General features: G+C 44.3%; 1 protein-coding gene across 8 annotated transcripts in view; it reads left to right on the top strand.

The window, feature by feature from the left end:
- ATP8A1 (ATPase phospholipid transporting 8A1) overlaps nucleotides 1-25,293 on the top strand; it is a 224,196-nt gene that overhangs the window by 145,486 nt on the left and 53,417 nt on the right. For all 8 annotated transcript variants that reach the window (XM_049092867.1, XM_049092869.1, XM_049092868.1 and 5 more), the window contains 3 exons: nucleotides 6,904-7,076; nucleotides 23,015-23,198; nucleotides 23,307-23,417. In XM_049092867.1, the coding sequence (XP_048948824.1) occupies nucleotides 6,904-7,076; nucleotides 23,015-23,198; nucleotides 23,307-23,417 (468 nt within the window). The remainder of the gene's footprint in view (nucleotides 1-6,903; nucleotides 7,077-23,014; nucleotides 23,199-23,306; nucleotides 23,418-25,293) is intronic.

The raw sequence follows: 25,293 nt of genomic DNA, 5'->3' as shown, positions 1-25,293 counted from the left end.
TAATTTTAGGGTGTGAACACTTGGAAAGTGTAAAAGTAGAGAAAGAATGAAATGTTTTTGGACCATAAATTTGTAAATACCTCATGGCTTAAATGACGATGAGGTGGGGCAGCAAACCTCAAAAGCAGCTAATATGTGTTAGTTTAAGATTCTTACATATATCCTCTTATTTGACATTTTAAATTAACTTATAATGGGTCTTAAAAGAGAGACCCTTAGCAAGTTACAGTAAGATTTTTTTCACACACACACACACACACACACACACCCTTGTGAATATTTTTCTGCTATTGTAAACCATCAGTATCTGTGAATTTAAGTTATGGTGCCATATCTGAAGAAAATGGCAGCAAAACAAGGCGTCTGTGTTTTCTTTATCATTACTTATTTTAAACCTAGTGTTTAGGAAGCACTCATTTGCATATGCAATGCTATTGCATGTAACTTTACATATATATAGTTTTACATTCTTTATGGAAGCATAAAGCCTAACATATTCCTTGAGGTGGTCATCTATACAAAAAAAATAGAAAAATGACAAATCGATTTGTAACTTTCAAGTTATTTTCCACTCTCGAGTTGTATCAGTTTGGAGACAGAAATTAAGAGATACAGAAAAACAGCCTAGTTTCGTTACATAAATACTTGTCTTCCTACCATGTACCAAGAGCTATAGGCTGTATGAGAAGAGATAATGCTAATTTCTCTAGAGTTGAGGGTAAGACAGGTTTCCAGATGCTTTTTATGTAGTAGAAGTATCTGGTTGAGTATTAACAGTCAGAGGTGGATTGAAATAAATTGCCAACGGGAGATTTCAGAAGGAAACTCAAGATTCTCTTCATGGTACCACGTGAGTTGTACTAACATTATACGGTATCTGACGCTTTCCAGATCCTTCTTTATCAGATGGTGATACCTCCATTAAAACTGATGTCAGAGGAAGGGAAAGAACTAGTCTTCCTTGGATGTCATCTCTGAGTCAAGCACCAGGCAGGGCACTTGACTCACAAGTAGAGGAGTTATTTTGTCCTCACGGTAACCCTAAAACAGATATTAACTCAGTCTTATGAATGAGAAAATGCTGATTCCAAAGCGCCTGAGTGGCTCAGTCAATTAAGCATCTGTCTTTGGCTCAGGTCATGATCCCGGGGTCCTGAGATTGGGTTCCACCTCCAGCTCCCTGCCGGCTTTCTCTGGGTCAGTTGGTGACTTTGCACATCAGCTGACAAGTTCTGAAGACTTAGTTAACAGTAGGGGCTCACTCCAGTGAGTTAGCTTGTGTTAGCAGAGTCCCCAGCTCTGTTCGGCTAGATTCCTGCAGGTGTTTTCCTGTGGCATTGTGTTGCATTTTGCCCTTTTTATGGAAAGTAAGTGAAAACAGAAACCTGTGGTGCTTACAGGAAAGTAAGAAGTGCAGGCTTCGTAAACTTCAGTCTGCCTGACAAGGGTGAGAGTTGAGTGTCTCCCCAAAGTGATTCATCATTAGCCCCAATTGTATGCTTATTTCGCTTAACCAGTGATGAGCTCACGAAGGAAAAGAATAAATCCAAGAACAATGAGGTACATTGTTAAATACTGTGTCTGAGAGTCAAAGTGTAATTCAGAGTTTTGATGTATTATTAGTCCCTTTCTGGGACTAGAATTCTCCTTAAAACAGAAGTTTATCATTTTTTTTTAAGTTTATCATTTGACCCGCACATATTTTAACAGATTCCCGGGAAGAAATATAAATGTCAAGTGCTCTGTTTGTTGTCAGACCCAAACACCAGCAAATACTTTGGAATAAATAAGTACACTTCTTTCCTTTAACGTTTGCCATTTGGGCTGAGCCTTGCGGACGCTACCCTCTGGGACAGAGATAAGTGGTCCCATCACCATAACTGCAGCCCTGGGCAAGGCGTGGAAGCCACGACCATGCGGTGGTGCCTGCTGGACTACTTAGCTGTGATCTCTCCCTCGTCTCTGCTCGTTAGGCTTGGTTAACTAGTCTTCTAGTCAAAGGCTAAAGGCTTTTATTCTGCTTTCCTTAGGGATATCTCTCTATGAGGGTGTTCCTTGGATGTGTTCTCAAGGGAGACTGTCCATACAATAAATCTCTGAGAAGTATCAGTGGGTGGGGGGTAACCCAAGGCTAGAAACTGGAAAGGGCCATCTTTTATGTAGGTGCTTTCTGCAGCATTACATTTTGGGCCATCAAAAAAAAACATAGTTCTCTGGTGGCCTAACGTGTTCTTTGCACATCTGGCCTCTGGGTTCTTCCAACTACGTCAAGCAGAGTTTTTGCCAAAGTGAAAGTGACATGTTGCATGCTATGACGCTTTCCAAACAAATCAGGGCTTTCACTTTATCTCACTATACAATTGTGTCAGATTTCCCTGTCTAGGGTGCCCTGTGTGGTTTTTATCAAGGGTTTCCCTGGTAAAAGTCATGTAAAAGCAATGAAAAAGATTGCCGTAAATCAGGTCTCTGATTTCTTAAGGACTGTTGTATTTTATTTCGTTGTAGGGTATTCTATGAACACGTTATCTGTTTCGCCAGGCTATCCCCTAAAGATTGAAATAGAACTCCACTAGGGGCTTCTGGTCAGAGTCATCTTTATGAGGAATTCTCCTGGCCTCATTATCTGCCAAGCATCTTTTTCTTTTCCAAGCATATTTCTTATAAAACAAATACTGTTTACTTGGCCCACTGTTCTAAAACCTGGTTTGATCACTAAATATTCTATGTTTATTATTTTTACTAGACAATTTATATTCTATGAGACAGAAGGAGATGTTAGATCATCACTAACAGCTTGTTCTCCATTTCCTCTATAATAAGATAAGCACGTTGGGGACACCTGGGTGGCTCAGTTGGTTGAGCATCCAACTTTTGATTTCAGCTCAAGTCATGATCTTAGGGTCGTGGGATCAAGCCCCACGTCAGGCTCCACGCTCAGCAGGGCATTTGCTTGAGATTCTCTACATCTGCCCCTCTCCCCACTCAAGCACACACTCTCATTGTCTCTCTCAAATAAATCTTAAAAAAAAAATAAGATAAGCACATTAACTTTTTTTGTTGTTCTAATTAAGAATATCAAAAGGGTACCTGGCTGGCACCATCAGTAGAGCATGCAACTCTTGATCTTTGAGCCCCACGTTGGTTATGGAGATTACTTAAAAATAAAATATTTTTTAAAAAATATTTTTATTTATTTATTCATGAGAGACACAGACAGAGAGAAGGCAGAGACCCAGGCAGAGGGAGAAGCAGGCTCCCTGCGGGGAGCCCGATGTGGGACTCGATTCCGGAACTCTGGGATCACGTCCTGAGTTGAAGGCAGACGCTCAACTGCTGAGCCACCCAGGCATCCCTAAAAATAAAATCTTTTAAAAAAAGTATCCAAGATATTCTTGGAGTTTTATAGTCAGCAAAACAATCTTCAGAATAGTCACACAAGAACCATTGTAACCTCCCACAAAGTATCCTGTAACCATTAATAATTTGCTTGGTGTTTTGTTACAAAGCTTTTATTTCTTCATCAGAGGCCTCAGTCCCAAAGAGAAAAAGAGATATAAACAAATAAACGACTATACAGCATGCTCCATTGCAGAAGTGTGAACAAGGATGTGGCAAATCCAAAAGATGGTAGTCCTCCCGTACCTGGAGCACTCAGGAGAAATAGAGCCGTGTCTGTCCACTTGCCCACTGTTTTCAGGGTCTGGTCTTAAGGGGAGGGCGGATCTTGACAACGGGGAGAGTGAAAATGCAAGAGAAAAGGGAGGGAAACCGAGGGGAAAGAAATTCATTTCTTCCCCTGCCTCAAGAATTGGGGGAGAAAGAGGTGAAGGGAAGTTTTGAGGTTGAGGGAATCCTTCCTGGCATCGGTGTTCTCGGTGAAGCAGGTGTATGTGTGCTGAAGTGACGAGGGCCGAACGTAGGATCTCGGAGAGAAGGAAAGGTCTGGAGCAGCCGGTGGGCCTCTGGCGCCCACTGGGCAGTGAGCACCCGTGCGACAGAAAGGGGCTGCAAGAGCCTGACCTCGTGCTGACGTGTGTTGTCGAGACTGAGAACCGAGGGGAGCGTCGGCTGTGGCCTGAAGGGTGAGCAGGCAAGGCGGGAAGCAGGCAGGCCGGCCAGCGCCCCAGAGCCCCTGATGAGCACCCAGCGGGGCGCGGGGTGGGGGCGGAAGGAGCTGAGCGGAGTGACTGGAGGGACCGATGGGGCCAGGTTCCGGGGCACAGCCACATCCTCGGTCCCTCCCTTACCTGGATGGCTGCCCGGGAGGGGGCCCCGGGCCCACGCTGCGTCCCCAGCTTGCCTTTACCTCCCACCGTCTCCGAGTATAGCAACACATGCCCCTTTTCCTTCAGCCCACAAGTAAGACCGAGTAGAATAAGGAGATTACAGAGCTTTCATTTTGTTCTACTCTGTGGTCTTTTATCCTTCTTCTGATTTAGCTTCTCATTTATATATTTTCACTTTCACATGTCACTAAGTTTAAATGTTTAAACATTTCCCCCTCCAGTAGCTCAAAAGAAAACAAAGCAACAGCTAATATAGTGATAAATTTATTTCTGGCTACAGGAGATAAGCTTCAGTGCAATGTGGCCATAAAGTATGGCTCCTAGGCTTAGGGGAGAAGCAATAAACTTTCATAAATAAAATAATCTAAAATACTCCTCGCAGTCTAAATAAGAGGAAAACATAACTTGTAGCTGGCAACACACAGCCAACCACGGAGCCACTTACAGAAGAGGGCTCTGGACTAAAATAAGGAAATGTTTGCAGCTTTGTGGCCGTCACCTGGCCGTCTAGGCGGGCAGACGGGAGGAGTCACGGGGGGAGGCGTGTGACTCCCGCATCTGAAGTGCCACCTCTGTTACGAGTCCTGACACCTTCTGATTTGCTGCAGACCTGTGATGGCCACCGAGGGAACCCGGGGGTGCTGATGCTGCAAGTGAGAGAGTCGGCGGCCGTTGCAAAGTCGGAGGACAGACCCCTCGCAGAGGGGAGAATGGGGTTACCAGGTGGGGGGCCCTGGGCCGTGCACCCTGCCGCTGACCTCGCAGGGTGGGGAGCTCTCCCGAGGGCCGTCCCGGCTTGCATGTGGGGTTTCAGCTCAGGACTCTCATGGCAAAGGCGTGGCTCTCGCAGGGGCGCTGCAGGGGGCAGTGCCTGGGTTTGAAAGGCTGTCGAGGCGATGGATTCCTCTCGAGACAGGGAGCAAGCAGGACACGCAGGACTCCCTCTGCATGTGTGTGTGTGTGTCTGTCTGTCTCTCACACACACTCACTCTCCAATCAGAAATGCTAACGGGGGGCCTCTGGGTGGCTCCGCGGGTGAGCACCGGCTTGGGCCCAGGGCGTGACCCCAGGTCCCTGCATGGAGCCCGCTTCTCCCTCTGCCTGGGTCTCTGCCTCCCTCTCTGTATCTCTCAGGAATAAATAAATAAAATATTTAAGAAAAAAAAAAAAAAGAAAGGAATGCTAACAGGGAGCTGGAGAGCCGTGGGCGGGATGAAATCAGAGTTCGTGGGCGCCCTCCTCGAGCCGGCTCTTCCCGGGCGTCTGTGGGCGCCGTGCCCGTCGCTAAGCAGTGGGTGTCCCGTGTGCCCCGTGGGTGGACCTTGGTGGCCCCGGGGCCTTGCGGGCCGCGTGGACTGAGCTGCGAGGGCTGGCGGGTGAGCCGAGGGCCGGGTGCGTGGGGCCGGGGCCTGCTGCTCCACGGACTCCGACATTCCAGGGCTCGGCGCCCTCGGCCTTGGAGTCCAACGCAGAAGCACCTTCCCAAATCGCCAGTGAAGATTTTGACCACTCGCCGCGCCTCCCTCTTCGTGAACGTGACCGAAGCCACTGGGCCACGTTGTTAGGTGGCGGCAACCATGCGCTCTCCCGCGGACGTGGCCAAAATCGCGACGGCAGCGTCTTCCGTATGGGTGCACGTGGGTGCCCGGGTACACGGCCCCGCACCTGCTCCGCCGTGGGCTTCCGGACAAAACCCCGGCGGGAGGGGACTCGCCCCTGTGTTCTCCGGGCACAGCCAGGGCTGGGCTGCTCCGCGGCGCCCAGGCTTTAGTAAGGTGGGAAGCTGGCCCCACCGGGTTACAGGAAGAGTCTGTGGGATTTGGGGAGCAAAACTAAGCATCCCGACGCTTTGTGCCTCCGAAGAGCGGGGAAGCAGACCTTGATAGAGGGAGGTAAACACGGCGCCTCTGTGTCGGTGAGGTGAGCAGAGCTTTCCTTGAGGCTGAACATTCCTACGTGTGGACAGTAGGTGAACCCCCTTGGTGGAAGGGGTTCTTCTGCTCGCTCCATCAAGACCACCACGCCACATGTCCACAGCCCCAACGAGAATACAGCGTCATGAAATCATGACCAAAGTCACAGAGACCAACTGTTGGTGTGGCCAGAGATTGCAGCTACTGTGTTCCCCCCTCTTGGTTCCTGGGAATTAAGCTTCCATAGCTTAGGGATTCCGAAAAAATACCCGTAAGTTATCTAAATTATATTCCTCGGCTTTTCCGACCGTGGGTTCCTGGCTAAGCAGTTCTGACTCGTTCATAAATTAGGACAGTGTGATTGTCTCATAATAAGATAATTTACCGAAAATATCTCTGCAGGGTTGTGAGCGTGTGGCTGGACTAACGAGCAAAGCCTCTGCGGAGGCATCCGCGGTTTGTGATGCCCGCCCTGGTGGGCACAGATGTGTGACTTTAATAGAGTAATTTGCTTTTTCTGATAACATTTGTCCAATCTCCTTTGAGGGGCTTTTGCGAGAATAAAATGAGCAGAGTTCTGTGAAAGCAATTTAAAACAGTTGAAAGCACTAAGATGAACTAGCTGTAGCTGCCCAGCGTCCTTAAGGCATCTCAGTAGAACAAACGGGTGTAAACGTTGCGGGTGCTTTTGTGTGGTTTTGCAGGCAACAAGGGAGACTCTCGGTCGCCACTGCACCATCCTCGGCGATGCTCTGCGAAAAGAGAATGACTTTGCTCTTATAATCGATGGGAAAACCCTCAAGTACGCCTTAACTTTCGGAGTCAGACAGTATTTCCTGGACTTGGCTTTGTCATGCAAAGCTGTTATTTGCTGCAGGTAAGTTCTCCCTAATATTGTCAGGTTGCAGCGAACAGCACCTGGACCCTCCGCTCTTGATTTTTAAACTTCCTCCAAGCGATTCTATCCAGAATTTGTACATGTCAGGTTATTTGTGATTTTGCTCACTTGACACTCAAGGTTCACAGCCCAGAATAGAGTTTAGCTGCAGAGTTTTGGGTGTTTTGTTTTGTTTTGTTTTGTTTTGTTTTGTTTTTAGGTGAGTCCTACTGATGATCTCTTAGTCATCCTTGTTCATAATCTCCTGTGTTCCACATCACTTATTTACCCACATTTCCATCGAGACTTGGTTCCGTAATGGTTCTGTTTTCTCCACGTCAATCTTTGATCCTGCTCGGAGGACTTAACTTTGCGGACTGGCACGGGGACTTAACTTTGGAGGTGCCAAGTCATTTTCCCGAAGACGAGTTCTTGACTGGACATTCCTCTTTCCTGTGATTTTTATAATATGGCCCATTTCCTAAATGAGAATTGGTTTTGCATTATCAGGGCTTAAGCCACAGAACTACATTTTTATAAGCTATTTAGCTCTCGTCCTTCCAGAACTTCCCGTCAGAGCGTCTTCCCCGTATCTTGGTCTAAATTGTTCACACTGTGTCGTCCTGAAATTTCAAGCGTGTTCATGACTCTGCCCGCTGTCTTCACTATGAAACCTAAGGGTTAAAAAAAGAAAGAAAAAAAGAAAGAAACCTAAGGGTTTCCCTCTTTGCCATCGACGCACAGAGACTCTTAGACCCAGCTGGTCACCCCAGGGTCTAGGGTGCAGTGTCTCCAGTTTGCTTTCTCCCCCAGGGAGATGAAATCTTAGCAAGGCTTCTGAAGAATTTCCCAGAACTTTTTCTTTTAACATGATTGTTAAGATATTATTATTATCTTTAAAAACATATTTACTAATAAAAGAATGTTATTTTTTTTAAAACCCTCTTTGTCTAGGGTTATTCACTTGAATATCCTGTATATAATTTATAAGTCATGCCTTGTATATATTTCCTAAGTTTGTGAAATAAGATTTAACAAGTACCTTTTATAAAGCATCATTTCGACCTATAAAATTATATCCTACTCAGAGAATTAAAAGTTGCTTATTCCAGGAACCATATTATTTTAGCCATTTATTTTTCTTCACTGTAGTGTGTATTAATAAACGTTCCCGTAGAGCCCTCGGAGAGCCTAACGTACACACGTATTTAACATCAGTAATAATCAGGCTCTCTGCTGAATGATGAAGAATTAGAAATTAGTTTATCTCAGAGATCTCATTTGCATTTTGTAAAATTTGCTTTTCCAGGGACTTTTCTCGATTCCTTGCTGATAATCTCTTGACCACGTCTTAGTAATGTTCAACTCTGACACTCTGCCGTCAGCATGCTTGTGTGCCAGCTCTGGTTGTTTAATCGCTTTCACTAATGGGATCACGAGAATCGACAAAAGATTGCCCAAAAGCACATCAAGTGCTAGGACTGTTGGCTCCTGGTTGAAAACCAAAGAGAATACAAAGTGCCCAGATGCAGTGAGCGAGCTCCAAGTCTGCACCTGTGCCAGGCCTACTGTGCGCTGGGCGGGCAAGGCTGAGCGAGACTTCCTGCCTGCTCTCCTTTGTGCCCCCCCTCCCCCCGCCTTTTAAGTAGAATCACAGTTGCTTTGAAAGATGTGGGAGGCCAATTTTCATAATGCAGTCACTGCAGCTGAGCCTCATTCTTAGAGCATTGCTTAACACAGTACCTCCCACCATTCTTCAAAAAGTGGAACCACAAAATTAAACAATAGCAGAGGGAGAGAAGAAGTAAAAAGCGGAGTCGAGGGAGAAAAAATATGTTGTGCGCTTGTGAAATTCCCTCCCGAGATCCTTGTTCTGGATGCTCACGAGTCACGTGGAGCTCGGGGCCCCACCAGGCCCAGGCCCCGGGGAGGGACTCACACTCAGCCGTGCACGTGCAGAGCAGCTCGGAAACTGAGCTTATAAAGATGTGTGTGGCCCCTTCCTCCCTCCGTCCTGTTTTATGCATGTTTGAGGACCTGAAGGTCCCTATGCAGACACTGGGTTTTATTTAGAGTTTTCAGGGTTTGTTGTTTTTTGGGTTTTTTTTTTTTTTAAGTAAAATATCTTTCCTCAGCTTTTTTTCTTCTAATTGCCTTCATACTCTCTCTTTTCCCATAAGGACCATGGCTCAGCTTCCGGTCTGGTGTTGAGAATTCATCTAAGCCCATAATTACATCAGTGCCCCCGCTGGAGTTACGTCTGTGCACCTTCTTGGCCTGGTGCCTCTTGGCATTTCAACTACTGGCCCAGACCATTTTCTTGTCATTTAGCTTACTGACCTTGAAGTATAATTTCCATGATAATGCTTCTGTCACTTGTGAGGAATAGGTGGGCAATTCTGTATATCTTTCTTTACCATTAAATGCAAGTGTCACTCCAGGTTTCTCAGAGGATTACAATCCCCGAGCCCCAGGAAATTCTCTATTTTACTCCACTAGAACAGACACTCCAGATAAATACTGAATATTATTTCAAAATAAGGTGCTGTTCCACGACTTTGTTTGTGTCCATTCTGGCTTTATGGGTTTTCCCCTCATGCTACTTTGCAATCTTTTTTTTTTTTTTCCTTTTGTCCTCACGTGAAGATAATTCAGAGTCTGCTCTCTGCTGCAGGCTTCTCTGTGCCACAGCTAGAGTGGCAGTGGAGGGGAAAGCCTTCCCATAATGGATAATGAGGCTCTCGATATTAGTTCCATCTTCAGGATGACATCAGCCACTTTCCTCCCTGACATTATCAGCATAAAGGGCAGAAGGCAGTTTTCAGTGTTTGTCTAACTGACACGGTTATGAAGATGAGCATTTTTCCCTACAGAGCCTACAGCAGAATTGAAAGAAACAGTTGTTCTCAGTCCGTCGTCATTATATCTCTTACCACCACTTTCTGAAGGGACCATTGAGAGACAGAAATGATCCCCTCGTTCCAAAACTATTCGGGGCTTTGGAGTCCTGGTTTTGGTTTACAAAGGGGAGATTTCATGTTATACCTCAAGTAATTTTTTCTAAGTATGTAAAACACAAGAAGTAAAATGAAATCTGTCTTGATCAGCCCAGCAAGGACCGTGTTTTGATAGCTACCAGGCAGCTTTTGTTTTTACTTCCTTGCACATCTACCTGTACAGCCTGAGCGATCTCAGAGGAAATACGCATCTAATGTCACAGGAATTTCGACAAGTTTTCCTGGTTATAGATGTAATCTCCGTGTCGTCCTTCTTCCCTTCTTTTCCCTTGCTCGGGTACAACCAAATCTTATCACCTGGTGAGATCAGATACTTTTGAAGAACATAAAAGCTGTGGATCATTCCCCCCAATCCCCCCTGCAAAAACAAAAACAAAAACACTGCACACAAATGGGTAAAATTGAATGCACCATGTTAGGGGCTTCACAGACCCCTAAAACTCCTGGACAGGTAGGTAGAAAAGGGAAAAGCTTGCTCCCGGATTTGTGGAGATTTTTGTACACAGCTAAAATCAAGAACTGTTCTGCAAAGTGGCATTTTATCTGAGGATTCATGAAATTCTTGTTCTAATTTTACCTTGCTGGCACTCTGGATACCTATTGGAATTTCTCTGGCTTTGGTTTTGTGGCCTATAAAATGAAGAGCTTGGCATATAGCGGCGATTCAAATCCTTCACGGAGCCTGGATGTCTAAGCAGCTAAGAGTAGAGCTTCTCTGGCATGGAAAGGTGGGAGATGCATGCACACACGCACCCTTCCTTGGTAATTTCCTTCCAGCTTGAAAGCTGCCAGGACAGAGGACCCCCGCTAGCCCTTTCACTTCTGGACCCTACTCCTCTGTGGCCACTTTCCACTGGGAAGCGTCTGTCTACTGCTTGGATCAGCTTAATTTGGGGAAGCATCTGTTCTACCTCTTTTAATATTCCCTCCAGAAGAGGGTGGGAATGTTGCAGTGAAGTATTGCTGTGTGTTAAATAGCATGTGGTTTCTGAGATCCTCATCAGTTCACATAACCCAGGCTTTCAAAGAATTTTACATTTTTTTCTGTAGTTGTCAGTTTAGTTTAAACATATTTTGAAACTTATGTTCTGTGACAGTTGGTTGAAAATTGGCCTAGAGCCTCCAGCTTTTAGACTGTCTAGCAATCACCGTTCTCCTACATAATTTATGTACTCATGTCTTCTGAAAAGCAGAAGTTAAATTGAAGTAAGCATTTTTCCCTACTTGCAACATCTCTAATCAAAGTTTAACCCCCTTTTAGGCCATTTTCCCCATAGCGCATAAAAAAACACTTGACTTCAGTGAGTGTCGTCTCTCGGGAGTGGCATTCCAGGCAAAACCTTTCACCTTAGTCTGATCAGCGGGTCCTCCTAGAAGGGGAGGTCTAAGGGGACGCTTCGAATACTTGCTGTCATAGCATGAGTACGTTAAGTAGAGGGTCAAGACAGATCTACTTCTCAAATCTTTCAGGATTGTCTTAAACTTTAAGGATTTCTCTAAATAAATGTTTTACTTAAAGGGTAGTCATAAAGCTCAAATGAAGCTAATAAATGCTCAACAGACATTCCTTTAAGGAAAAAAATTCGCTGAGCACCGTTGGATGCCAAGCAGATGTTTGGCTTTGAGAAGACTTACAAACTGTTAATGAATGTCAACCCCATATTTGCGTCCAAGAAAACATGAATAAATGTTGGAAATGTTGAGAGAATATTTCTTTCATACATGTATGGCTAAAAGAGGACATCCTGAATAAATTTTATAACTTCATAACACGGCCATATTTTGCTTTGACATAATATAATAAGCTGGTTCAGCCCAGTCTGTCTCATTTGCTTCTCTGTCTCTACTGAATAATGTTAAGAGTAGCAGCAAGGCCGTGTTACGGCCTGTTGGCCACCTACGATGTGCACGTCCCCACCAGGGAAGTCCATGTTTGACAGTTAAATTTAGATTGATGAATCTCAACACTTGAGAATTCCACTGTAATTCAACATTACATAGTTTTAGATGTGATCGGTTTAGAGAAAACCACCATCGCCCAGCACACACACACACACACACACCAGTTAGAATTGCAGATCGTATGATTCTAATAAAACACAGTTTTAGCCTCTATTGGAAAGTACATAACGTGTAAGCATGCAACTTAGTGAATTTTCATAAAGCGAATACACCCCTGTACCAAGTACCGTAGCATAATGAGCACCTCAGAAGCCCCCTGGTGTTTCCTGTAGCGTCATTATCCTCCCAAGAGTATCTGCCATCTTGATTTCCATGATCGTGCCTCCTAAGTGATGTCTTATTCATTTCAGTTCTTTTTCTGTCTTGTATCTTGCCAACTTGGAATAAGTGTACGTATCCTCCGTCACTGCACTCAAATGCTTGATGATTCTCTTCTGTTCAGCAGTTTTAAGTACAGACTCTGCAGCTTCCCACCAAGAACTCCCTGAAGCTTTACATAAATCAGTAAATCAGCACTTCTAATGTATTCTTTAGTCAAAAACAAATCCACCTGAACCATTACGTGCGGTTCTCCGGTGATAGGATAAAGGTCTTCGTTCTCCGGCTTGTTGAGGACATGATATATGTAAACCTACAACATTTCTTCTGTCTGTCTGTCTACGGACCTGATTTTGTGTGGGAAAGGAAAACAGAATTACTTTGGTGTAGTTGGGTCTCCTTGAACCCATGAGGTTGCTAGTGATTACCTTCTTTCTCATAAACCCATCTAGCCATCCCCGTTTAGATCTTGGAAAACAGAAGGCATATTACCAAGGGAACAGACACAGAGACAAGCAGTGGACATAAGACAAGCTTTATGTTAAGGCAAGAAAGAGGAGGTGGTTCCGGATAGCATTTTCCAAGAGGAAGTGAGTATTTCATAGAGCAAAGGTGGGCAAACATTTTCCGTCAAGGACCAGATAATAAATACTTTGGGCTTTCTGGGCTGTCCAGTCTCTGTCATAGCTACTCAGCCCTGCCTTTGTGGCACGAAAGCAGCTCTGGACAAAACGAAGATGATAGTAGGGGGAGCTACGATCCACCGCTGACCTTAACACAGTCCAGTTCCATCAATGCTCCTTTGTATGTTTTATGCTTTTTGAATAGTAAGGACTTCCCACTCATAAAGATATTCTCATACATTTCTTCTGTTCACCTCACAACTTTCTGTTTTCCTTATAGGTCTTTACTCCGTGCGACGATTATTCTTGTACATCTTAGGAAGAAGGGCTCAGGTGTTATTTCTACGTAGCAGATTCTCCTGGTGCCTCCTACTAAACAATCTGCCCCTTCTCTCTCCAGAATCTAAGTCCAGGCCCTACCTCCTGTTAGCTCAGCAGTATGTTCTCTGACTTCTCCAGCTTTAGCTGTTTCTTCGTTCTTGAAAGAAAGTTAAAATTAATCGCTTTTACAGAGTTATGAGGAAGAAATGGGTTAATATGTACGTTCAGTGCATTGGTAGCTATTATTAAAAATTATGTTACTCTTAGAAATCTATCAAATCTTCTTTTATATGGTCTCATTGGATACTTCTGGAGAGAAATCATAAAGTGTCTTCTCTTTTTCTTATCCCTAAACCCTTATGCTCAGTCCTTCTGTAGGATATAGTGGTTAGGAATATTGTCTCTCAGTCCACACTGCTCAGGGTCGAATCCTAGGTTCACCACTTACTTGCTTTTTGCCCTAAATTATGTAATCTTTCTGTGCCTCAGTGTCTTCATTTATAAAATGACAGTAACAGTAACCTGTCTCTTTTAGGGCTATTCTGAGGATTGAATGAATTAAGATTTTATTTATTTATTAGAGACACAGAGAGAGAGAAATGCAGAGACACAGGCAGAAGGAGACACAGGCTCCATACAGAGAGACTGACGTGGGACTCGATCTCGGGTCTCCAGGATCACGCCCTGTGCTGAAGGCAGCGCTAAACCGCTGAGCCACCGGGGCTGCCCGAGAATTGAATGAATTAAACAAAAGCTTAGAACGTAGTAGAACACTTAATTACTCACTAGGTGTCATTATAAGGTATGTCTCTTAGACACCATATATTGCTGGATCTTTTTTTTTTTTAATCTGAGCTGAGAATCCCTTTCAGTCAGTGAATTTAACACATTTACATTCATTATAATTATTACTATGTTGGCCTCATTTCTTTCATCTTATTTTGAGTTTTTCATTTATTATGCCTTTTGTTTCTTCTCCCCCTGCCTTCCACTGTCTAAATCACATTTTCTTCTGCTGATTTGCAAGCTTCACAATCTATATTCTATGTCTGGTTGTTTCTAAGGTTTTGATAACCATGTTTTTGCTTAATGTCTCTATGGATTAGTAAGTATTCCTTCCCCTGCCCACCTCCATGAGGAGATGAGAACTGAAGACTTTAAGGTAATTTTGTGTATGCATCTAGTGTCAGATCTTACTTCTTTTGTAAGTAATCTACTTTTTATCTCTAGAAACCTTTAGAAATTTTTCTTAATCTTAATTTAACCAGAATGTGTCTGGAGATAAGTACCTTTTTCTTATATTTCTTTTTTTTCTAAAGATTTTATTTATTTTTTCATGAGAGACAGAGAGAGAGAGAGGCAGAGACCCAGGCAGAGGGAGAAGCAGGCTCCATGCAGGGAGCCCGACACGGGACTTGATCCCGGGTCTCCAGGATCACGCCCTGGGCTGAAGGCGGCACTAAACCGCTGAGCTACCCAGGCTGCCCTTTTTCTTTTCTTTTCTTTTCTTTTCTTTCTTTCTTTCTTTTCTTTTTTTTTGGGGGGGGGGGCACTTTTAATAGAAGGACGTGTCTTTCTTCTAGAAAATGTCTACTTCATTCTGTCCTTCTTTATTCTCTTACTGGATTCCTATTATGTATCGTCCCCCATATTGCTCCATTTCTTTTCATTTTTCTCAGAATCTTTCATTTTCATTTAATTTCCTCATATCTTTTGGGACAGTTTTTTAATTCAAAGTTCTGGGTTTGATGCTATTTAGTATCAAGTTTACTACTGACTTTTTTATTTTAGCAGTTATATCTTTATATTACCTATTTTCAACTGGTTCTTCATTGTAACTGCTTTTTCCAGTTTGATGTTTTCAGTATCTTCCCAACTCTTTCCAAGGCTTTTTTTTTTATCATACCTTTTAAAAATTTTTGTTCTCTGTTTTTACCGATTCTACTTCCTTATAAGTCATTGTAATCTCTTTTGTACTCATAATCTTCTCTTGTTTTCCCTGTGACATATTGTTCCTCATTTTCCCTGGTGGCAGTAAAGTCCCTTGGGAGGAAGGTTGGTAGCAACATCCCAGCCTGCGGTAAAGTTGGAGACGGGGCTCAGTCTGAGCTTCATGAATGCCTATTTTCCCCTTGTTCCTTTGCCCAATATTGCTGTTGTAAGAGGCAGCCACATTTTGGCGGAATTACCCAGGTAAGGCAACACTGAAGGCTCTGTTAACACACCCATGTCATTGGCACCTGTCCCTGCCTGGCTCCATGCCCCAAGGTTGACTAGAAAACTCTAACTTTCCGGTTCCAAGGTATGAAGTTGGAACTTTCCTGGGGTCTTGGATTTAGGGCATTGGACACACTCCTGGAATTGGGGAGCCTTTCAGGCATGTGACTTGGGGGACTCTGAGTTTCCACAAGCTCCAAGCCTACACCAAAGTTTTCAGTTACAGTGAGAGAGGAGCCCCTCTGCTCCATCCAGCCCAGTCTCACCTCCCTGCCCCTGGTCGGGTGGGCTACGCAGGCACAGGGAGTGAGCAGTCCTGCTGAAAACCTCACTTGCCTATTTGTTTATCTGTGGCCACCACTCTTTACTTCTAAGCCATTTACCTCCCAACAGGTATCCTCTACTCCATGTCTCTCCAAGGGTTTCTCATAGAGTTTTACTAATCGTGACCTTCAAATTTACCAAGCTTCTTTAGCTCCTGACATCTTCAGGATTTTATTTTGATTTCTGTCAGTAGCCAGCACGAGCCCTTGTTTCATCTTCCACTAGGTGTTTCTAAGGGGAGAGAAAATTTGGTGAAACTCATTTTACATAGGCGAGAATTCTCAAAAAGGCAGGAGGGAAGGAAGAAAGGAAAGGAAAGCTGGTTTTCTTACAGCCTAAAGAGTCACAAGAAAAGGGAAGAGAGCCCATGCCCACGTGGGCTCCAACCAAGGGCCAAGAATGGGAAGAGATGGAGGCCGTAGCTCTCCCCACTCTGACAGCTAGGTCACAGAAGGACAGAGCTAGAAAGGGGAAGCGCTCTAGTCCTTCTTGAGGAGATACACTTTCCAGCAGCCAGCACAGCTCTCCTGTAGACGGAGAAAGGTAGCTAGACCTTGAACCGTGCCGGAGAGGTTTCTGTCTCTCCCGCCGCTCGTGCCTCCTTGCAGCAAGAGTCCGTAGAGAACCACTGTCCTATATGTAGGCTCATGAGAGTAATTCCTGGTGCAGCAGTTCTTAAGAATAAAAGTTCTTAAATGAATGACATTTAGGGGCAAAAGGAAGGTCCTAAGATCTTGTACTTTCTTCTCCTTCCTGCCCTTTATATTCTTCCACAGAAATTTCATCACATCCTAAGGGATAATTAGACACTTGATGAGTGAGTGAAGCCTGAATGCGCATCAGTTCTGCATTTCTTTTCTGAGCCTAGTTCTGACTCTTCAATCAGTACTTAATGATGCCACCAGGATATCCCACTGCTATCTGAACTTCCCTAAGAATTTTCCTCTGTAAATCTCCCGGCCTTTTCTATTAATGTTTAGACCGTCATTTTCTCAGTCACTCACGTTGGAAAACTCAGGGTCATCTCTGATTCCAGTTTCATTCAAAACCCCCTACCCCACCCCCTGTGTTTCATTTTCTTTTCAATTCAGATACATATATACAGATAGGTATAGGTATCTACCTATATTAAAAAGGTACATTTTGGTGGGTAATCCAAATTCATATTTTTTAAAAATTTTATTTATTAGTTCAGGAGAGACACAGAGAGAGAGAGAGAGAAGGGCAGAGATACAGGCAGAGGGAGAAGCAGGCTCCCTGCGGGGAGCCCGATGCGGAACTCGATCCCAGAACCCCGGGATCACGCCCTGGGCTGAATGGGGCACTAAACCACAGAGCCACGCAGGCTGCCCCCAAACTCATATTTTTGAAGCAAGGCTTGTCCCATGCTCTTTTTTTTTTTTTGGCAGAAATGCTTTTTAATCACCATCTCTTGTTGCTTAGAGCTAGCTGTGATAGTCAGACTTTCTTATCCTGACATGCAGAGGCCCCCTGTCACCTGACTCTAACCCATTCTGAATATGCCCACTTTCGCTTGAAGAAGTGGTATGTTTCTTCTCCACTTAATAATTTTCAATCTTGATTGAAATAATTTTTCCTATCCCTGTGAGAAAGCCTGGAGAATCCAATCTCCTTTATGCACTTCATCTGCCATCTAGATACAAAGCAGATTAAACATACTTGGCCTCCTAGCAGCACACAGTGACAAATGAGTAAGAGTTGTAGTGTTCGTATAATAATATAAGGGGATGATGAATTTCTCATTTTTACAAAATTATCATTTATCCAGTTCCAGTACCATCTTTACCTCTGCTCTGGGCTAAATATAATGCTAGGTTCCAGATAACCAGATGATATTAAAAAAATAAAGGAGAAAGGGAAAGAAAGAGAGAGAAAGGAAGGGAGAGAGATAAGAAAAAAAAATAAACAGTCACACTGTGGACAGATGGTTCTCTAGTGTGAATACAATAATAAAGATTTCTATTATCAGGAATTTTCTTTTTGGGGTTTGTATGAGGTATAGTTGCCAGCTCGTAGTTTGGTATGAACACACACACATGTGTATTCAAATGTCCACTATCCATACAATCAGTCCCTATTTAAATTTTATCAGAACCATTGAAAGTGGAGACCGTAGTAGTTTACCTATAACAACCTGAATTCTAAAAAAAAAGAAGTAGCAGTAGTAGTAGTTTTGCATCCAAAATGCATTGCAGGGACTTGTGGGTGATTCAGTGGGTTAAGCATCAGACTCTTAATCTTAGCTCAGGTCTTGATCTCAGAGTCATGAGCTCAAGCCCCACCCACCCTGGGGCATGGAGCCTACTAATTCACAAACAAATGAACTAACTAAATAAATGAATAAAGAAAATGCATTGCAAAAAGACATCTTTTTAAAAGTTACTTTGCCTTTTTTATCTTGTGGAAAGGCTATCCGTGTTTTATTCCCATAGACTCACTCCCCGTATTATAAGGCCCCCTTGATGCCTCTGACTACAGGGTGACTCCACAGATGTTGCTTTGGAGGCGAGGAAGTACTCACTCTCCAGTCATTTGAATAACACAGTTCTCCACGTAGAATGTTTCATTACGTACCATATGCAAGTATAGCTTGGGGATGCTATGTAAGCAGCTCTTTTCATTCCAGTAATAAGGAAATCGATGATGAGTTTCTAGAAATGTTACCACATTGATGTGATTCTGGTACAAATAACCAATTTTTTTTTTTGCCAAATTTTAATTCCTCTTCAATTCAAAACGTTACAAAGGAGCCTAACACATTTTAGTTCGAAGAAGAGTCAAGACCTCAAAAAGGTTTTCTGTTCGATTTTTTTCCTCTTTTTATGATTTTCTCTTTTTTTTTTTTTTCAGAATAGGACTCAGTAGGGAATAAAATAAGACTCAGTAGGGAATAAACAGACCAATATCCACAAGGAGAAATCTTAGGAAGTATGTTGTGTAGGAAAATACAGCAGAACCCCCACTAATTAATGATCCTGATCTCCAGATAGTCACTAGGAGCAGCCCCCAAGCTTAGTAAACACAGGGGCTCTATAAAAAACATCTCGGGATAGTTAAATACTATCTTCCTCCATGCTCTTAACATTTTTTTTTCTAGATTCACTTCTAATGACAACTTTATATTAACTTTTAAGTCCAACCTATCAACATAATTTCTAGTGTATCTGTGAGATTTTTTAGGTCATTAACCTAAAAACACAATACAGTAAGGTAAATTATTGTACTCCTTTTGGCTACCTGTAAAAAGTCCCCTAAAATATTCTTTATTATGTGTTCTGCACATACAGTCTTTATCCATAGTCCATTCGAAAGGGTGATCTCGTTTAGCTAATCCCATTGAATGAGTGCAGAGTGAGGCTCATTTAAGACGTGCCACCCTATATACCTTCCGCTTAAATGGGAAAAATTTCCAGTGTTCTGATCTAATGTTCACAGGGCAATGAGAGCTATTACGTAGCAAATAAGAAAAAATAATGAACAGCATGTGCAGAAACTACAGCCAAAATCCTCTGAAGTGCGCTTTTGCACTCAGAGCGCAGCTCAGTTGCACCACGGAGAACCCCCTTCTGTGTAGTCACAGGAAGACTGTGGGGCCTTCACAGTACAGGCTGGGCACATAGTCTTTTTCCACAGAGGCTCTGACTTCTCCTAAAGACGAAGGAGCAACAGTGGAGAAGAGGACTAAGTATAATTTAAATCCTGGTGCAGATCCGTGCGTGGTTTACAAAAAAAAAAAAAAAAAAAAATCTGGATTAGAAAGCTGTGCTTTTGTAATGTTTTTGAATTACGCATTGGGTCACTATTGGCATTTGTAAAATTTAGGTTTCAGGTATTCCAGCCGTGAATATATGATTTTTTTTGATAGACATTTGGAAAAATTAGCATGTAGTAAGGTTGCTCTAGACTTCTGGAAAGTATACAAATAGAGGAGCATGCGTACAGAAGTCAAGAAAGTAAACTGTCACGTGTGAATTCAGTTAGCGACCTTCGGTTAGATGGAAGGACAATGGTAGAAGGAATACATTCTAGGTAATTTTGAACGTGAAGAAACTTAGTGTGTACTATTCCTTTTGCCTGACGTGAGCTCTCCTCCCCTCGTCAGGGCCACGTCAGATTCTAACTGGTCAAGGAAGCCTCCTGCGGCCCACTCTGATGTGCGCATCCTCTGAAATTATGGAGTGCTGGCAAGTACACCAAAGAGCTCTATGCCACACTCCTGTCAAATGTCCTGTAAGTCTGTTTTTGCTATCATGGAACCCCCGATAGCAAGGGAAATTTTTTTTTAAGTGGATGCTGTAAAAAAAGATCTTTTTAACCGATTTCAGCTTGACTCACCTGAGTCCCCGTGAACCACATTCCCTCCCTAAGTAAGACACACCATTGGTGCCCACCGCGCATCACACCAGAGCTGGAAGGACATTCTTCAGGACACACCTGCGCTTTTGCGTCTATGAGTTGACTGGGTGCTTCCTAGGAATCAGTCAAAACTGTCGCTAGGAGAACCAGGTGTAATGCTCTAGAGAGACGTTGTGAGCGGTCCAAAAAAAAAAAAAAATGCTGTTTAATGTAGAGCGGGTGAGAGAACCATCAACTGGGGTGGAGGCCTCATTATGCTCTGAGCTCCACTCAGATGGAACCAGCGTGAGTAGGTTTTTGCCACAAAAAAACATGCAGAACCTCAGACTGCAGGCCCCTGTGCAAAGTCGGTTCTTCGCTCCATGTCACAGGCTTGTACACTTAGGAGTTAAATGTCCGATGGGTGTGTATTTTGCTTTTTTATGAATCCTCCCTTAAATCAGACATCTTTTTTTTTTCTTCTTCTTAAGCAACCAACTGCTAGGCACGTCAAACACATCAGATGTGAGGGCTTCCACTGTTTCTTGAATCTTCGTCCAAGCCCATTGTCTGCTGTTAGCTTGTCGAGGAAGCGGATGCCCCTGCTAGCGACGGTTGCAGGGGGGCCTCGGGGAGGCCTCCTACTGCATCGTCACCCGTTCTTGCCAAGGAGATTAATATTCCCATTTTTAACACCTGAGCTAATAACACTCATGAAGTGGGTGAAAGTCCTCAGCCAGCGTTAACCTGGGGGCACTGAAAATTGCAGCGTCAGGCGGAGGAAACAGCGGTTGGTTGTAATGACCATGAGAAGAGAAAACAGAGTTAGGTCCAGCTCTTTTTTGATGCTGCTTTAAGTCACGACTGTTAGCTCACCGTGCAGAGATTTCTCCTTTATTACCCATTTAGCCGATGCAAAAAAAATACCCCCGTTTTCTAGCTCCATCGATCCCATGGTGTGACTTCACAGTTGTTTAATGGTGAGCCTGTTACACTGTGAAGGGAACTTGAAGAATGTTTTCGGATGCTGCTCTCTTTCCGTGTCCACTCCCCGCTTGCTGTTTAGATCATTTCTCGCCGAGCATTCCTTTCTGACATTCACGAAATGTTCGCGGCGGTCCCTGTTTAAAACACTGGCCTGGAGCCAGCGCGCTCGCCAATTTATATCAGCCTGTTAGGAAAAAATTAAATAATGTGTGAAAACGAAGGGAAAATTGCTTGGAAGGAAAACGCGGGCTGAGCGCTGAAGAAGCCCGTGACGGCCGACACTCCCCCCATTCCCTGGCTGTGTTCACAGTGGGGTCATTTGTGCGGCTGCCGGGCTCTGAAGGGAAACCCAAAGGGGGAATTGAACGTCGTTCCTCCACAGAGCAGCGGTGGTCGGGGGCCTGGCCTGGACCGGGCCTGGCTCACTCTGCGAGGAGCTCGCCGGCTCATGTCATGATTCTCCAGCGTGAAATAACAGCCAGGCTGCTCCGAGGGCAGGAAGCCTCCCAGCGGGGCAGCGGGGCCTCCGGAAGGGACATGTTCGTGCAGAGAATGCGCCGCTAGGAGTTGCTCCTGGGGAAAGCCTCAGGAAGGTCCCCAGACGTGGCCTTGCAGAGCGGCGGTGTCCGTTTTCACGTAGAATAACGGAGGACCCAGGCATGCTGCGGCCGATGCGCGTCGGACACCTGCTCCGCTCCACCTCGACACAGGCTTTGACCTGGCTTGTGTTCCTTGTCGCTCCTACTGTGTGTGTTGGTCATTGCTCTGCATTTAATTAGTCGTCTCCGTTCCCTGTGTCGGTTGTGTCGTGTTCCCCCTGATCGCCGGTGGTTGTGCGGGTGTGGTGACCACACGGGTGCCGACCGCCCGTGAGCCCTGAGGTCTGTCTCTTAAGTGACCCCACAGTCTGTGATGCGTGGATCCGAGGTGAGCATCTAGCACGGCGTTCCTGCAGGTGCTGGCCGCCTCTGTCCTCGGCCCGCGCCGGTGTAGGAGGCTGCGGGACGCCTCTTGGCTCGCAGGACCTTCCGAGGGAGACGGAGGCCCGCGCCAGCCCTCGGCGTTGGGCAGCTGCCGGTGGGGGCGACGGCAGGCCCGGGGGGGGCCGAGCCCCTGCCCTGAACCTGGAGTGGAAGCCGTCTTAGGTGGACGGGACGTCGTCGAGGATCTGCTCCGGGTACAGGACGGGGCTCGGTACGGGCCGAGGCTGGCCCGGCCGCCTCTGACCTTCGCCGCACGGACGCGAAGCCCTTGAAACGTCAGCATTGTTTGTTAGGAAGGAATGGAATTTCTAAACACCAGGCTTATTTCTTTAACAAATTAATGCAGCTATTCTGGTAAAATAGTGTTTAACAGGGCGTCCCCGCTTCTGCCCACAACCTAGAGCCTTGCTTCTTAGACTTCATTTTTTTCCCCTCAAAGCAGCAAACAGGTTAATGGGGAAACTGAACGTTTGCAAAACTGACTTTTCCATAATGGTACTTCATAGAACTGCCCTTTTGGATCTTCTGCTTCTTTTATGCTTCCAGATCATGACATTTCGGGGCACCCGGGTGGCTCAGGGGGGAGCATCTGCCTTTGGCTCAGGCCGTGACCCCAGGGTCCCAGGATCGAGTCCCGCGTCAGGCTCCCTGTATGGAGCCCGCTTCTCCCTCTGCCTGTGTCTCTGCCTCTCTCATGAATAAATGAATAAAATTTTTTAAAAAAGATCCTGGGTCTCCAGGATTATCTAAAAAAGGATAAAGACATTTCAAAAGTCCTTTTTTCTTTTTTCCAGAAAGCAGAGGTAATTGATCATTTGCTCTGATTTAAGGGTTTCTCCTCTTCAAAAATCTGAAGTTGTTGAGATGGTCAAGAAACAAGTCAAAGTCATAACGCTTGCGATTGGCGATGGAGCCAATGACGTCAGCATGATACAGACGGCGCACGTGGGCGTTGGCATAAGCGGCAATGAAGGCCTGCAGGCCGCCAACTCTTCTGACTACTCCATAGCTCAGGTAAAGCAGCATTTCTGCAAAACACACCATTGGTCTCAGCTGGCAGGATGAAAAGAAAAATACGAATTCTTTTCCATCCTAACTCTTCTCTGCTTTTGTTTCATTTAGTTCAAGTATCTGAAGAATTTATTGATGGTTCATGGCGCCTGGAACTATAACAGAGTCTCCAAGTGCATTCTGTACTGCTTCTACAAGAATATAGTCCTCTATATTATTGAGGTAATAGCAGGTTGTTTAAAATTCTTGTCGGGTGCATAGATATTTTCAAAAGTTTCTCATTGTTTGGGTGAATCCTCCATTGGCCCACTTTTTACGACTTCCAAACACGTGGAAGTCTGTTGGCCACAGAGAATAATTAATATTTAAATTTCTGGCTAAAAATGTCACATGGTTTTGGTAAGGTATGTTGAATGAGAATTAATGAAGTAATGTTTTCAGTGTTTTTATTTTTTTTTATTTTTTTGGTTTTGTTTTCAGTGCTTTTATTTTTTATTTTTTTATTTTTTATTTTTTTAATAATAAATTTATTTTTTATTGGTGTCCAATTTGCCAACATACAGAATAACACCCAGTGCTCATCCCGTCAAGTGCCCCCCTCAGTGCCTGTCACCCAGTCACCCCCACCCCCTGCCCACCTCCCCTTCCACCACCCCTAGTTCGTTTCCCAGAGTTAGGAGTCTCTCATGGTGTGTCTCCCTTTCTGATATTTCCCACTCATTTTTTCTCCTTTCCCCTTTATTCCCTTTCACTATTATTTATATTCCCCAAATGAATGAGACCATATAATGTTTGTCCTTCACCGATTGACTTATTTCACTCAGCATCATACCCTCCAGGTCCATCCACGACGAAGCAAATGGTGGGTATTTGTTGTTTCTAATGGCTAAACAGTAGACTGCATTTCCTGGCATGATTTTGAGATTCATAAAAAAATGCTATGTAGTCTATAGTCTTTTAAAAACACTGAAAACAGCTGAGTAATACTATTCCATTGTATACATATTACTCAGCTGTTTTCAGTGTTTTTAAAAGACTATAAACTACATAGCATCTTTTATGAATCTCAAAATCATGCCAGGAAATGCAGTCTACTATTTAGGGATACTCACATGGAAAACCATTTAGAAGGAAAGTCCGGGAATGACAGACAGAATCGAGGGTAGCAGTTCTAAGGGGTAGAATCAGAAGGGATACGCACATGGTTTGCTAGTATTGGTCATCTCGTAGTTCCTGCTGTGTTTCAGACTTACTAATATACAAGTATCGCTTGCTATCCAGACCTGTTTTGGCTTCTGAGTTGATTGCTGGGTATAATGAGAAATTTGTCTTAGAAATTCTCAGAATATTCAATTCCTGTGTCTGGATAGCAACGAATTTCTGTATTCCTTTCCTGATGCCAAATATAACATTATTATTAACATTAAAACTTGGGATGCTCGGGTGACTCAGCGGTTGAGCGTCTGCCCTTGGGCTCAAGCTGTGTCCCTGGGGTCCCAGGATCGAGTCCCCCATCGGGCTCCCCGCAGGGAGCCTGCTCTTCCCTCTGCCTGTGTCTCTGCCTCTCCATCTGCGTCTCTCATGATTAAATCAAAAACATTTAAAAACTTAAATTAAAACTTAACCCCAGTCAGCAACGTCACCTCTAAAAGGCAGCCTTCTGCTTTATAAATGTTTTTGCAGCACCTACTGGGTGCCAGGCGCCGGGTTTAAACTCAGCAACTACAAAGTAAACCAAGCAGGGTTCCCGTCCTCCAGGAGCTTGCCAGTGAAATACAGTGCATAAATAAATATATGTAATTTCAAATTTTCTAGGCTCTAACATTAGCAACAAGTAAAAGTGAGAGCCCCAGCTAATTTTAAAATAGTATTTTCAGTATGACCCTAGAGACCCGAGATCAAGTCCCACGTCGGGCTCCCTGCATGGAGCCTGCTTCTCCCTTTTCCTGTGTCTCTGCCTCTCTCTCTCCCTGTGTCTCTCATGAAGACACACACAGAGTGTGTGTGAATAAATGAATAAAATCTTTAAAAAATAAATAAATAAAAATAAAATAATAAAATAATATTTTCTTAGTATATTCAAAACTATTTCAACACG

The sequence above is a fragment of the Canis lupus genome, chromosome 13 (assembly GCF_003254725.2).
Source record: "Canis lupus dingo isolate Sandy chromosome 13, ASM325472v2, whole genome shotgun sequence".
Classification (NCBI taxonomy): domain Eukaryota; kingdom Metazoa; phylum Chordata; class Mammalia; order Carnivora; family Canidae; genus Canis; species Canis lupus.
This window is presented reverse-complemented; position numbering and strand designations above follow the sequence as displayed.